The sequence below is a fragment of the Argentina silus genome (assembly GCF_951799395.1).
Source record: "Argentina silus genome assembly, chromosome: 19".
Lineage (NCBI taxonomy): Eukaryota > Metazoa > Chordata > Actinopteri > Argentiniformes > Argentinidae > Argentina > Argentina silus.
Genome location: NC_139673.1, coordinates 9,676,479 through 9,691,478, shown reverse-complemented (window position 1 = coordinate 9,691,478; position 15,000 = coordinate 9,676,479). Strand labels below are relative to the sequence as shown.

The window sequence follows — 15,000 nt, the reverse complement described above, 5'->3', positions numbered from 1 at the left end:
CCAATAAAAATGTTAGTGATTGTTAAATGAAAACACAAAGTTGAAGGGAAATGATTCATTTGGAAGGAATGCTGCCAGTGGAACAGAACAACTCAAGTCTGAGTCCTCGGCATCAAGGCTTCATCACAGTTAGTCTTGGCTACTGTACTCTTCTTCAATATATCTGCTGGAACATCCGTGAGGTGATTCTGCTCGACCCTGGGCTTTGTCTGGTCATTTCATAGAGAGCCTTGCCATATTATCCACTCATAGGGTCCATGTGAGCCAGTTCTGTGTGGGAGTCTTAAAGTTTAGTACTCTCTGAGCTCTGTGACTCAGTATTGCGTGCACAGAGGAAGTTTCACATACTCTACAGTGTCCTTTGATTTAGCAAGGCTAGGCACTTTTACAATCGTTTTCAACAATGTCCTTTTAGTTCTGGCTTACGATGACTCAGGGAGTCGGAGGCTGAAGACTAGACCTTAAGAAACCGATGTTGGATGTTCTTGTAATCAGTTCAGTTTAGATGCTGTATGATTGTATGAGATATTGCTGGTGCTGTCCTTGGCACTGTCCCTCTGGGTTTGCAGATGTTGCTTTGAGAGTACACAGGCTGTGCTACAGTTCTTCCTCTTAGGAGCCGCATGAATAATCAACTCTGTCTCCGTACACTGTTCAAAGTGTTGTGTTGCGAAACTCTCCAAAAAACCGGTGGCAACTGAGCTGGCACCAATTTAAAGCATTCAAAACCTTTTTTTGCAGACCATACAAAAAGTACTCAAACACATTTTGGGAAATTGAGACATGGTTTAGCTTGTATGAAACTCGTATGAATATGAGTTGCTGGTGAAACATGACATGGTGTGTTGTGACACCAATACATCCAGAGTTAAGAAGCACCTCCCTTGAGGTGTTAGAACGCCCAAACGCTGGTGTTTGGAAACACTCCAAACGCAGAATTAGAACACCTCTTTTTTGGGAGCTCCAACACACTCTTCCCTCAGGTGTTTCCAAACACTCTTAATGATGTGTTGATACACTCCTCATCAGGAGTCCCTGTTCTCTTGATATCAAGTGTTTTCTACTCTGGTCATGAATATGTCATGCTATTTTTAGCCTCCCCTTAGCACACAGCATTAGATTGAGGCAAAATATGAAGAATGAGCCTAGCGTATCACTACACAAATATGAACAATTGAATACTTACAGAGAAACATACAAACAAATGGTAAGACTGTTGTAAATGAATAGAAGTTTTACCTTCAGTCCATAAGGCTATGAGTGTCGTACTGCACCCAGGAGAGGAATACTAAACCAAACTCATTTCCCTTCCCTCCTTATACTCCCTACCATCCATCCCAACAACCAATAACACATCAAAGGCCAACATCAAATGGGGGAAGCCTTTTGGCGAACTCTACAGTACATCACAATGGCATATAATTTACAATCAGTGTTATCAACAGGCAGGATGGCAGATCTTCAGGACGTCCCCCCAGTTTTTTGGTCATAGACACAGGATACAGGTTGTAAATTGTGCAATGAAATGCTTACTTTGCCAAGCTTCCTCTCAACAGTGCAAATATCGGGACGTAAGAATAAAAATACATTAATAACACAATAGGCAGTGAAGCGTAAATAAGGCAATAAACCATTCACAATAGGAGATCAAACAGCACTGTCGTTGCATTCGCCACATGTAAACACATCTTAATTAAGTCAAAAGTTTGGTTCCCACACACACACACGCACATGACTTAATGACTGTCACCTCCAAATCCGTCTACAGCCACACGCGCACACACACACACACACACGCACGCACGCACACACACACACACACACACACACACACACACACACACACACACACACACACACACACACACACACACACACACACACACACACACACACACACACACACACCTGGCCCAGGGACCTCAGGTGGCTAACACAGCGCCAACCCACCCTAAAAATACCCATCCATCCCCATCCAATTCATGGAGAGAAATGAATCTGTGAAATGAATCAACGTGTAATCGTGTTAGTTTTCAGATGTAGTTGTCCCAGGAGCAGCGTGGTGCAATCCCTTCTCCCTGGATGCATAGGGAATCCACAGATTCATCACCCTGTGTAATATAATCCAACCTGCAGGGTTTGGCAAACAACACAGCACACACACACACTTCCTCGGAGCGTGCATGCACACACACACACACACACACACACACACACAGACACACGCACGCACACACAGACAAAGACACGCACGTACGCACACAAACACACACATACACACACACACACACACACACACACACACACACATGAATTTCTCCACTTTGTCTCTGTTCATCCATATCAAATATTTTATTACAGATATATTCCTTTATTCATTGCCACCCCTCCTGGCCCCGGGCATTGTGGCTTAATGAGATATTAATCCTGTATTTCAGCAGGCACATTTATATGTGTTTGGGAACCGATTTTCCTATTTTCTTTTGTCATTGTGTGCTGCTCACCGTTATTTATGTTTGAATGGCTGTACAGTATGTTCAGGTTGTCTTTCCTGTAAATATTTCCTGGTTCCTAACAAGGCTTGTCTCCAAACAATACTTTCTCTAAATATCTATCTTCTTCTACAGAAACAAGGGTCAGGGGAACTGGAGCAAATAAAAAAGTATGAAATAGCTTAAACTCTGCCTTAACTGACCTGTGATTAAATTAAAGCCCTCACAGAATGCTGGCTGGGTCTGTCAGTAGCACCTCCCCCCCCTGCTTCCCCTGTCCAAGCTGAGCCTCCCCCTCCTCCCCCCTTTCCCTCCTCCCCCCTCTTCCCTCCTCCGCTCCCTCGCTCCCTCGCTCCCTCCTCTTCTCCCTCTCTCCGAGCCCCTTTTGGAGCCCCCCGTTGCTGCCAGGGAGATGGAGGTGGGGAATTAAATGCTTAGTCAACTCAGAGAATTTAAACGGAGACCTCTTAAAACGCCCACCCCTCTCTTTACCCACACACACACACACACACACACACACACACACACACACACACACACACACACTGAGCCCTCCCAGCACTGAAACGCTCAGCATCAAAGGACTGGTCCCATTTGGGCTCTGTTTGGAAACCTACTTTATATGGCTGTTTAGTGCTGGGTTGTGCTGCTGGACTGTGGGTGTTTGGGGCAGGCTGGGGTTTCTGTGTAAGAGAATATGCCCATAGTGCTTTGTGACTAAGAGCTGGATCAACATTCCTGACCCGTGTTCATCCTTTCCCGTCCTTCATCTCAACCCTCTCTGATGTTTCATTGTTTAACAGTTGCCTGGCATCTAATACCAACCATCCACACACACACACTTTGATGTGCCACACTGACTCTATTCTAATATCCATCCGGGGACATGAGAGAATCCCCCGCCCCCCCCCACCCCCCCCTCTCCTTTTCCATGACTTGTTAAATGTATTCCTGTGTTGTACCCTGGACGCTCTTGTTGCCCTGACGTGACCGGCCGATCACACGGTGCATGTCTGATAAGGGCGTGTGACTCCGTTGTGTGTGTTAGTGACCCCACCATGCCCCCCCCCCCCCCCCAGTGTCCACGTGGTGGTTGGTGGGTGGGTGGGTGGGTGGTTATTAGGCGGCCCATCGGCCTCCTCCGCTGAGAGAATGGATGTGTGATTATGAAGTCATCAGCCATGAACCAGTAGGGCTCAGGAGAAGCCCCCCGCCCCTCATTGGGTCCTCGGGGTGCCATTGATTGGTGACCATGTGTTTGTGCCCGATAGACTGTGAAATGGTGTGTTGCTGCACGGCTGTGTCGCACCTGCGTCCCAGCAAAGGTGATTGATTGGTTTGGTCATGTGGAATGTTCCCATCTGGTCTGCAGTAATGCATTTTTTTCCCCCTCATCTGTGAATAGCAAGCACTGGCTAGAGGATAGTTAGTCTCGGAAAACGGTAAAGGCCAAACGAAAACATCCCCCCCCCCCACACACACACCCCTCCTCCTTCCACTTTTCCTTTTTACCAACGCGGAAAAAATCAAATAGACCAAGGCAAGCCACGGCACCTGATTATCCACCGGGGGGGGGGGGGAGAGGGATTTGGGATGAATACAATCAGGATATCCACACCTCCCCTCTCCCACACAGAGACAAACCGTCAGGGGAAAATCCACCCTTGTCTTTCTAGGCAGTCAGAGGGACAGCAGTGCTTGGTTTTGAAAGGCATACTTCAAGGCTAAAAGATGTGTGTTATAATGAAGGTCGTCTTTGATCCAGTGGAATATTAAGGGTCCTTGTCATGATTGGAAACCGTTTCATGCTCCCCATTCTCAACTTGAGAGAGATGGAGGAAGCTCCTCTTTCCTGTTAAAGAGAGCCTTTTCATTCTGTACCGTATGACTCACCTTAAATCTGTTTTATTCCCCTCTCCTCTTAGATTACTCCTCGTTTGATTCTGATTTCTCTTAATCCTGCACCCTCTCTCTTTTAATTGATCTATTCATTCCACCTAATGACTAATTACATATCAGAGCGCATCAGCGGAGGCATTCATCATTGTAGAACGTAATAATCAATGGCATTTCAACAAAGGGAAAAATAAATATGCAAATAAGACCTCATTAACATTTGCGCTGGCTGTTTGAATAATGCCGCTGCTGACAAGGTTGTAATTAACAGAAATTGATGCTGAGCTCAGAGTGGGAGTGAGAGAGAGGGAGTTGTTTCCCCTTGTGCTTTGTTGTGGCCCCTGCGTGGGCCTCTGGCCCGTTGGTACCTGGGCCGGGCTGTGGGTTGGGCTGTGGCCTCAGAGAGAGCGAGAGAGAGGGAGAGAGGGAGAGAGGGAGAGCGAGAGAGAGGGAGAGAGGGAGGGGTGGAGTGGAGGGATGGGCTCTTCTCCTCCCTGACCTGTCCTCCACCCCAACCCTGATCCTCGCTCACAGCCAGCTTTTATTTACTGTCAAACAGAACCATGTCGGAAACATCAAAAGGCTGCGACAGGATGGATGTACACAAACACTTGAGAGAAGGAAACAAAAGGAACTGTTTGAAAAGGCAGGGGAACCAGTGAATGGGTGTGCTGCTTTGTTCCTTGTTGTGATGTCTCTCCTGTCGACCAGTGAATTGTGTTTGGGAGCCAATGAGCATGCCCAATGCAATCCTTTATGTCAAGGTTTCCAGACCGAGAGACCAAAACTTTCCACTCCAGTTAGTATAGAGTATCATGGTGGAAGTTGAAGTTGTGCTGGGTAGTACAGTATGTACAGTATGTTCCTATGTTGGCCTACACACTGCAGGTCTCCAAGTCCCCCCCCCCCCCCCCCCCCCCCGTCTCTCTCTTTTCCTGCCTGCTTTCCTGTTTTTGTCACGGATATCAACAGAAAATGCAGCAAACACAATAAAGCTGTTTATGTCATTTCTTTGGACAGCTGAAAGTGCTGATTAAAACAACTTGAAGGAATTTCCTTTATTGCATGTGTTAGCTCTGCCATATGGCCCAAACATGGAACATTAACTTGACAGGGATAATGGATTGCAGTGGGGTACTAGGACTCATAAGGCAAGGACAGGAGCATGGGCTGGGCTCATACACACACACAGCACACACTCGGAGAAACAAGACAGGGGAGAGGGGGCGGGGGGAGGGAAGGGGAGGGGGGGGGGGGGGGGGCGTGGAAGTATTATACGTTCATTAGGCTTTAGAATTTCCCTCTATTTCCTCCTCCTGTGTTGTGTGTTTGTTGTGTTTGGTGTGTGCTGCTCTGTGCGAGCGAGGTGAACCGAGGGGTCTCAGGGTGGAAAAACAAAGAGGCCCTTGGAATGCATCTGAGAGGCTGCAGAGCGCACTCACTAATTGGCTGTTTTTGTGGCTGGGGTTTTTGAATTGATCCCTGGAGATGCTTAGATCACTACCTCTCAGAGTATCAAAACAAGGGCTACGGCACAGCCCAGTGCCTCCCTGCAACGATCAATAGAGAGCCGTACTGTGAATGATTCCTCACAACCCTGCCTTTTAATTCCCAGTTAAATGTAATTTCAATATTTAATATAACACATGCTATTTATACACCACACACACATTACCCTCTGTAAGCAAGCCAGTCGGTTTACCAGGGCTGAGTAGGGTTGGAAGTGAAGTCAAATCAATGTCTAGAGACAGTGACTCACAAACACAAACATTTTTTGCGCTATTTTTTTGTTATGATAGTAACACCATTATTGCAAGAATTCAATATCGGAACCGCTCTCAATTCCGAGAGATCATAATCGTAATAACCACATTTTCATTCAGAATGCACAGAAAGATATTGCTATGCCTAAACATTGCAAATCAATGTTGTGCATAGGACAAAATGGAAGGAAGCCTTTTTTTTTTTCCGTTAAGATTGATTTCCAAGTTGCACTTCTGTCGTCAGTGCTATTGATTGGCCTAGGAGACACTGATATCCAAGGTGACTGTCCCTCCGGACTCCATTTATATTTAGATCATTGGCAGTGAAGGCTGTAATTAAGCAGGTTTATTCTTGTTGTTTTTTGCATCATGCGTTTGGGGGATTGCGTCTGCGCTGATGTCAAGACTGTTCTTAGTGGACATGCGTGTCAACACCTGGACAGCTCCGCTGTCTTCCTCCAAGGCAGGATGATGAATTAATTTTGCATCCCATCCATCAAGAACACTCTAGCATCGGCTGGGCTCCAGAAGTACAGAAAAAAAAAAAAAAAACGTTACGAAAAAAAAGAATAAAAATACAAACTGTCACAGACAAGAATCTCAAAATGAAACATTTGGAGAATATTGCTTTCTGTACCCTGACTGCACCTGCTCAGAACAAATATAGTAATAACGATATTAAGGCTGTTCCAGGGTGTGATAGTACAGGCCTGCTCTGGGAGATAATAAACAAAGCATGCTTAACGCCGTGGAAAGTGTCAGGCCTGCGACTCCTCATGTGAAATTGGTCTCTTGTTCTCCTTGGCTTTTCTTTCCTCTTTCTCTCACAACAGGTTAGTGGGCTTTGATGGACGACGTCTTGTTTCAGACTTCAGTGCTTCATAAAAGAGAATTAAGATTTAATGGCTCGAGTCATGTTCTGGCTCTGTAAATATAGGTTATTACTGGGACCTATTCCCCACAGATTGAGTTATGTCTGCTTGAGACGGCGGAGAGTGCCGTGTTGTGATGAGGGTGTATTTGTCAGGCTAATTTGGCCGCTCTTCTGTTGAAGAAACTGCCAATCTGTTCCAGGTGAATTATCACTTGTTCTCCATTTCCGTGGCATCTTGAATACTCCACACCTGCCAGACCTGCACTGCAACGTCCTATCACTATCAGATGATATTCATAACTCACAGATGATATTCATAACTCACAGATGATATTCTCAACTTCTCAGCTTTTGGTTGAACAAAAAAAAAAAAAAAAAAAAAGATGAGCTACTCGTAATAGCTTTTAATTCGGACCGTTATGTGGACTGTTGTGGTAAGGCAGGACAGAAAAGGTTGAACGCATTAGACTGTGCTTCGATTGAATGGGATGCTCTCGATGTTCAGAGACATACTTCTCTTTTCGAGGTCTTCTGTAAAAAAAGAAAAAAATACTGGAGAAAACTTTTGCTAAGTTTCAAATGGCTGAGTTAGCAGCAGCAGCAGCAGCAGCAGCAGCAGCAGCAGCAGCAGCAGCAGCAGCAGCAGCAGCAGCAGCAGCAACAGTAGTGCTCTCTACCACCGCAGCACACTGGCCTGTCTGCTACTCTGCTTCCCCTCAGCCACTGGGATCTCAGACTCTCTCCCATGTCTTGTGCTGTGGCCTCGTCTCACACATCACCCTCCACATGCGCCCCCTGCTCTTAAGTGTGATGATGTAGGTCCATTAATCATCCCCGGTCAGACTGTTTTTATAATGTATGATGTGTCCTATTACAGAGGGGAAGTGCCTGCTGGTGGCCTCCAGGGGGACAGGCAGGGGGAGACAGAGGGGAGCGGTGGGCCGGGCGGGTTATTGATCATGGCGCCCCTCTGCCTGTCACTCCTCTAGCCGTGCCAGGAGGAGATGGAGGATGTGATTAGATAAAAGGGGGTTAGAGCTGCTGTATCCAGGCAGGCAGGCAGGCAGGCAGGCAGGCAGGCAGAGCGAGGCGAGCCCAGAACCCTGTTAATCAGTGACCTCTACTCAGGATCCTGAAGTTCATCTCTCGCCGCGCTCCCACTTGGCTCTTCCCCTCGCCACTGCCCCCCTCCACCCCCCTCCTCCTAGTGACTCATTTGGCTCATGGTAGAGAGGAGAAGTGTGTGTGTGTGTGTGTGTGTGGGGGGGGGGGGGGGGGGGGGGGGGTGGGGCGAGGAGGGGTGAGGGGTGTAAGGGTGGGGGTGAAGGGGGGGGGGGGTGGGGGTGGGGGGGCAGTGGCCTCACAGCTGCGCTAGCTGGCACTGGTTCCTCAAACATCACCGTGGCAGCCAGCAGCCCGCTTGGCACAAACACTCGCCAGTAACACTTAAACAAATTGCACTAGAAATGGCTGGGGCAGTCATACATTGTTGATTTATAACATTCCAAGAGACGTTTTCCGCCATTTTAGGTTGCTTTCATCATGTAAGATCACTGTATGTTATGAGAAAGCCCCCATAGATCTTTACTGTGTTGTGTTGAGCCCCTAGATCATCATGTACTCTGCAGCAGCTCCGATAGGACCCTCTGTACTTCCCCTCTCTAAGGTTTGTCATTATAAATATCGTGTACAACCTCACCTCAACCTAGCATAATCTAGATAGATATTGTTGTAATATTCCTATAAACAGTCTTAGCATTTGATTTTGCAGTATGTCAAATAATGAAACATTCTTTCAGTTTTTAATGAATATTCGTCACTTGTGTATTCTGGACTGGTTTTGCTTAAAGGTGTTAAAGATCTTTTTTGATCATGTCCCTCCCCTGACTGATACAAACGTATGCTGGTTGTTTACAGTACGTACTGTACGGTGTGACACCCTAACTGGATCTTAAATAATTGCGTGACAATTGTATCTCTGGTTGAAGAGTCAGTATTGTCATCCTCTCCTCTGTATCTGCACATGTTGACGTTGTAAACAGAGCCATGCTGGTAAGTGCAGTGACATGAGAACAGGAACATCTCTCTGTTTACCGAGGCTGCACTCTTTGCGCTGTGCGATCATGCGTGGCGGCACGCTAAACAGTTAAATGCCTGTTTATCGTTTGGTTCCTCGGGGATATTTTCCCCTCGGTTTGGGCTGCGCTGTTTATTGCGCTCAGGTCCCTGGGCGCGTTACAACGCTTGGCTTGGCCGGGTCACGCTCTACAAGTTCAAGGGAGATGCGCTGGGCGGCTACAGTACCTACCTCTCCTTTCCTCTCCTCCCCCGGTAAGGGCAGACAAGACCTGGAGATGATGTTTCCCGAGCGCGTGGCTCTGCTCTGCTCTGGTGGGGTTTGAAACAACAACACTGGCCATCAATTATTCACCACGGACAGCAAGTGTGTGACAAAACACATGCTGGGGATGAATATTTCACAGTCGGACTTGAGCGTTTCTTCAGAGGGGAGGGTGTGTTGTTGTGACTGATAGTGATGTAGACCAAACCACATTGTAGGGCAGTGCAGGAAATGTAGAAAAAACCCCCACAGATATAACCTTTTCAGTCACACAAGACAGATGTTCCATCCCACTGCGGGAGGAAAGGAGCACACAGGGTATGTAGTAGTTAACACAGAACCCACAACTAAATGCTCCTTCCTTTTGCAAGAAAGGAGAGGTAACCCAGAAATGTTGTAGCATATCAAATGAGTTGTGTTGATACCACAAGGGAAGCAGCTTTGTCAGTTAAACCACCTTACCTGATTCTTGCAGCTTCCCCCCCCCCCTCTCTCTCTTTCTCTCTTTCTCTCTGTCTCTCTCTCTCTCTCTCTCTCTTTCTCTCTCTGTCTCTCTAGAGTAGATGTAGTACGACTATGCCCTGCAGCACTACTCAGATACATGTGAATTCTCCTACATGTGGCTGTGTGATTCACCTGTGTACGCATGTAGGCTATGATGCTCAGATCAGTCAGTGTGTACAGTTGCACAAAATCCCAGCTACGCAACTTCTTAACTCCTTTTCCCCAGAGTAAACAGAATTTAGTTCCAGTGCTTGCGTCTTTGCATGTAATGTTTGGAAGTCTGACAAAAATAATGTATGATGTTGTTCACGTTGTTTATCATTTTCTTGTAGAGAGCAACTCTCTTGTTTTTTTTTTTTTGTTTTTTTTTCCTATGCTGAGTTTAGAGATCGAGATGAGCATGATTCATGTGTGTTGTGTGCCGGTGTTTTATTTGGTCCTCCTGACGGCTGCTTTAGAAGCGTCTGTCTCGGGGGGAGTGCACACCAGACCTGTCACGCTGATGGAGGATCTCTTAGCTCCATCCATACATATTCCACTGAAAATATTCTACAGATCTGCATGAGGATATGGTCCAGTAGATCTGGTGCACGGCCAAATGTGTGGCTTGATGTAGGGCTGTGTTGACCACGTTGATGTACTGTAAAGAATCGAGGACATTTATCTGAACTGTTTAGAATGATCGATAGCACTTTTTTCTTTATTGATTTAAGAGCACAGTCAATATACTATCACCAAACACTTTATTAGGAACACTATACTAATACTGGGTAGGGCCTCCCTTTGCTCTCAAAACAGCCTCAATTCTTTGTGGCATTGATTCCACAAGCTGGTGGGGACATTCCTTTGAGATACTGGTCCATGATGACATGACTGCATCACGCAAATTTTTCAGGTGCACTTTCAAGCTGTGAATCTCCCGTTCTACCACATCCCAAAGGTGTTCTATTGGATTCAGATCCAGTGACTGGGAAGGCCACTGAAGAACACTGAACTTATTGTCATGTTCATGAAACCAGTTTGAGACGACTTTTGCTTTGTGACATGGTGCATTATCATGCTGGAAGTAGCCATTAGAAGATGGGTAAATTGTGGCCATGAAAGGATGGACATGGTCAGCAACAATTCTCAAATAGGCTGTGGCATTCAAGCGCTGATTGATTGATATTAATGGGCCCAAAGTGTGCCAAGACAACATTCCCCACACCATTACACCACCTCCACCATGAGAACGTGTACAGGTGTTCCTAATAAAGTGTTCAGTGAGTGTATATCTATGGGATGTGTCATACCTTGTACATACGGGAAAAGTGTGTTTGTTTTTGCTGAGGTCTGGCAAAATAGCCTAAGTATTGTCTTTAAAAAATAATAATTGGGGGATTACCATTTGAAAAATTATAACATGTTATCTTTGTGTAGGTCATGTGGTGGTACTAATAGCATTAGTCCAAACACAGTCCTCTCTCTGTGTGTCCACAGGTAAATCAGAGAGGCCTCCATTTCCAGCCTATGGGAGGGAGCCTGCCGTGTCTGGCTGCCAGGTATGTGTTGATAACCTACAGTATGCTATCTCCTTTACATCTGTGTTTCTTTTAAACAGTTGATATGCGTATGGCAAACTTTCCTGGTTTATTTCTCTTTGTTTATGTCTTATTAACACCATTGATAAAAACTAATTGACATGTCCAGCTAGCCAGATAAGACGTCTTTGTTGCCGGTATAATTAGAGAGAAAAGGAATGTTTGAGGCAGAGGAAGTTGTGCAGTGTTTATAGATTGTTTGAGAAACCTCATGAGAATTTGTGGGGAGTGGAGGCTTAGAGATAATGAGTGAGTGATTAGAGGGAAGCGTACCCAGGTCTTCGGTGCTCGGGCTGGGCTGTTTCTCCATGCCCTGTGTGGTGTAGCAGGGGCAGCCCCATACCACAGAGAAACACTACTTTCAGCACCTCCATTAAGCCAGGGTCAGCGAGAACAGCCAGCTCCCCTCTCCTCAGCCACACAGATGTTCAACACAAAGGCCTGATTGTGTGCACAAGCCACAGCTCCCTCTCTCTCTCTCTCTCTCTCTCTCTCTCTCTCTCTCTCTGTCTGACGTCAGCAAGTCAATGGGGAGAGCTCTCATATTCTCTCTGTTTTACCCCCCCATCCTCCTCTCTTCCTCTTTCTCTCTCTCTCTCTCTCTCTCTCACACTCACTCACTCACTCACTCACTCACTCACTCACTCACTCACTCACTGTATTTGGGACTTCCCACTCCATCACCAGCTTCTTTGTATTTCCTTCTTTTTCACCCCTGGCTGTGAAACCCATCAGAGAACCTCCTCAAAAAATGGCTTCCCTCAGGTTCTGCTCCACTCCCCCACTGGTCCCAGTTCAGAGCATTTAGGCCGACATTCTACATTATCGTCACTGATATTGGGATTGAGGTTTGCGTTTGTAGTCTGGGTTTAGAGATTAGGTTTAGGGCTAGGCCAGAGAGATAGAGCCACCTCTTTGGGCTTAACCTCTAAGGTCAATGGAGCTTCTGATCTGATTGACCCACTTGTTAACCCACTCCCTTAACCCCTCGGCTAATCATGTGCTACAGAAATACCCCTTACCTCTCTCTCCCCCACTATTAAGACTGTATACTACACACTACACACTACACACTACACACTACACACTACACTACACACTATACACTATACACTACACACTACACTACACACTATACACTATACACTACACACGGTCACAGAGGGATATGTACTTCCCGGCAGACACAGTGAAAACATTAGCTGTAGTGAGAGTGTGTTTTCTCATTCATAAAACAGCTTTTTGAGAGGGAATGCCAGTTCAGACATTTTGTGTGGAAACTGGGGAATTCATACAGGCCTGCAGCTGCTGAGATCTGAGGCTGGCAGAGACTCAGTTTGTCTGGTCTTAGAAGAAAAACAGGAAGACCAAAAAAGCCATTTCATTCCTTAGAGAATGCGGGAAGAATGCTGGCTGGAAATGGCTATATTAATATTGTATAACCCCCTTCGAGTGATTATCGACAGGGCTCTCACAGGCAGGAGAATCAGGCATAAGCAAAGCGTCTCAGGTGCAAAGATTATCAGGCATTGTTTATCTTTTAATGAGCAGTCGAATGTTCACGCCAGCTTCATAACCCCTGTCGGCTGGAAATTTCACAATCCATCCTGCAAAACCTAATAAAAGGTAACATTTGTATTTTCGTCTCGGAGGACCAAGGATGGAAATTCGAAAAACACACAAACAATCTATCAAGAGCTTGCCTTTTGGAAACCCCCATAATTGCTCTAGATATCTGCCAAACAACCCATCAGTTATGTGCTTGTCATCAAGCCTAGGCAAATTGCCTCGCTCAGCAACGTATTATTGCATCATTTGAACTTGATGTAGAACTCTGCATGTCTTATTGGGTTAGATATTCAAAGTGTTGCAGCCAGCTGTGGCCCCCCTATCCCACTTACTGCTCAAACACAGCGTGTCTTACAGCCAGCTACCTCTCTGTTGAACCTTCTGGTATGTTTTTTCGGACACAAGTCAATTAAAGCAATAGTAAGAAAAATAAATGACCTAATTCATCCACTCAGTGTCTTTCTTGGCATGGTGTGGTGTAACGCCTCTGATTGCTTTGATTGTAATAACGCTAACGATAACTTGATTGTTCTTGAAGGCCTGGGCCATTGTATATCATCCCTCACTCTCTCTCTCTCTCTCTCTCTGGCACAGTGGGAGTGATGGGGACGTACTGTTTTGTGTGTGTGTGTGTGTGTGTGTGGGGGGGGGGGGGGGGGTGGGGGTGGTGGGGGGGAGACGGAGGGGTTGCTGGGTTGCCGTGACGGCGCTGCATCCAGCAGGTAGCTCCTGCGCCTCCTGTGAGACGGATTAGGCTGATTAATGTGACAGGATGCAGTTGACAGACGACTTCCATTATCTCCTCAAATCCGCCTGACATTTACCTGTGGAACATGATCATTCAGATGTGAAGAGGGTGCCCCAGAAAGCCCTGTGATTTCAACAGATTTCTCACATAAGAAAGTCTTGTGTCGGGTACAACGTGATTGACTGCGGTGTCATCTAAGACAAGCGGTGGTCTTGTCCTAACTGTGAGGGGGGAGTGGTGGGGGGGGGGGACATTTTCCTCTCTCCTCATCTCACACCAACCACAACACAAACGGTGGCCGCTAACTCAATTTCACATCAATTCTCGATCGTTTTTTTTCACTGTTTTTTTCTCTCTTTCTTTTTTTTTCTTAAAAAAAAAAGAAAAAAAAAGAAATTAAGATTATGGTTTTAGTTTCATGAGCCTATAACGCCACATTCGGTAATCTTTAAATAGGATTCTCATGATTTGAAAAAATCTTTAATGAACACCAATAAACCCTTGCGCCTCACTGGAATTCCTAACACTTTAATACTAGTAGATTAGATGCTAATTGATATTTCCTCTGACCGCCGTTACTCCTCCGCTGGTTTTGCCCCACGCATTCCGGTTTCTAAATAAGAAACCGCCTGATATCGCTGCAAGGATTTCGTATCATTGAACAAAGGCAGCAGAAGTGGGTCTGTTGTGTTGTGTTGGGCCACGTCAATGTCAACACTGTGGCCTCAGTGACAGGTTGTCAGTTTGCACAGCCTGTTTCCCCCATCATTCCTCCAGCAGGAAAGCACTGGCGGACCTGATCTTCACAGGACTTGATGGCCCTCATCTCAATCTACTGGAATAAGGAATTCCACTATTTTTAGAAACAACCGTCCCACTATTACTTGACCTTTTGATGTGAAGGTTTTTTTAATGTTCTGGATTTTGTGAAACATTTGTTTTTTCGTGAGGAAGTATATGAAATATGCTCGATATACAGTAAGAACGATTAGAAGCATTTGTGTGGATTCTTTTTTAAGGGGTCATGGCCCCGAGGTCAGAGCTGTCTCTCCTGACCTCTGTTGGTTTGGTGTCATTGGTTACTGTCAATCTGCTGCCTGCCTGGGAATTCCTGGAGGCGAGGTGAGGCGAGGTGAGTCCAGAGAGATCCTCCCTCTCCTCCTCCCTCCCCCTCTTCCTCACTTAAGGTCTGCAGCCGATTAGCCTAATTGGGCCATGCCTTAACTGGCCTCT

At 46.2% G+C, this 15,000-nt stretch overlaps 1 protein-coding gene across 1 annotated transcript in view; it reads left to right on the top strand.

Annotated features, from left to right (window-relative positions):
* tcf12 (transcription factor 12) overlaps positions 1 to 15,000 on the top strand; it is an 84,044-nt gene that overhangs the window by 30,416 nt on the left and 38,628 nt on the right. Inside the window, exon 6 of the mRNA XM_083690936.1 lies at positions 11,350 to 11,411. Within this exon, the coding sequence (XP_083547062.1) occupies positions 11,350 to 11,411 (62 nt within the window). The remainder of the gene's footprint in view (positions 1 to 11,349; positions 11,412 to 15,000) is intronic.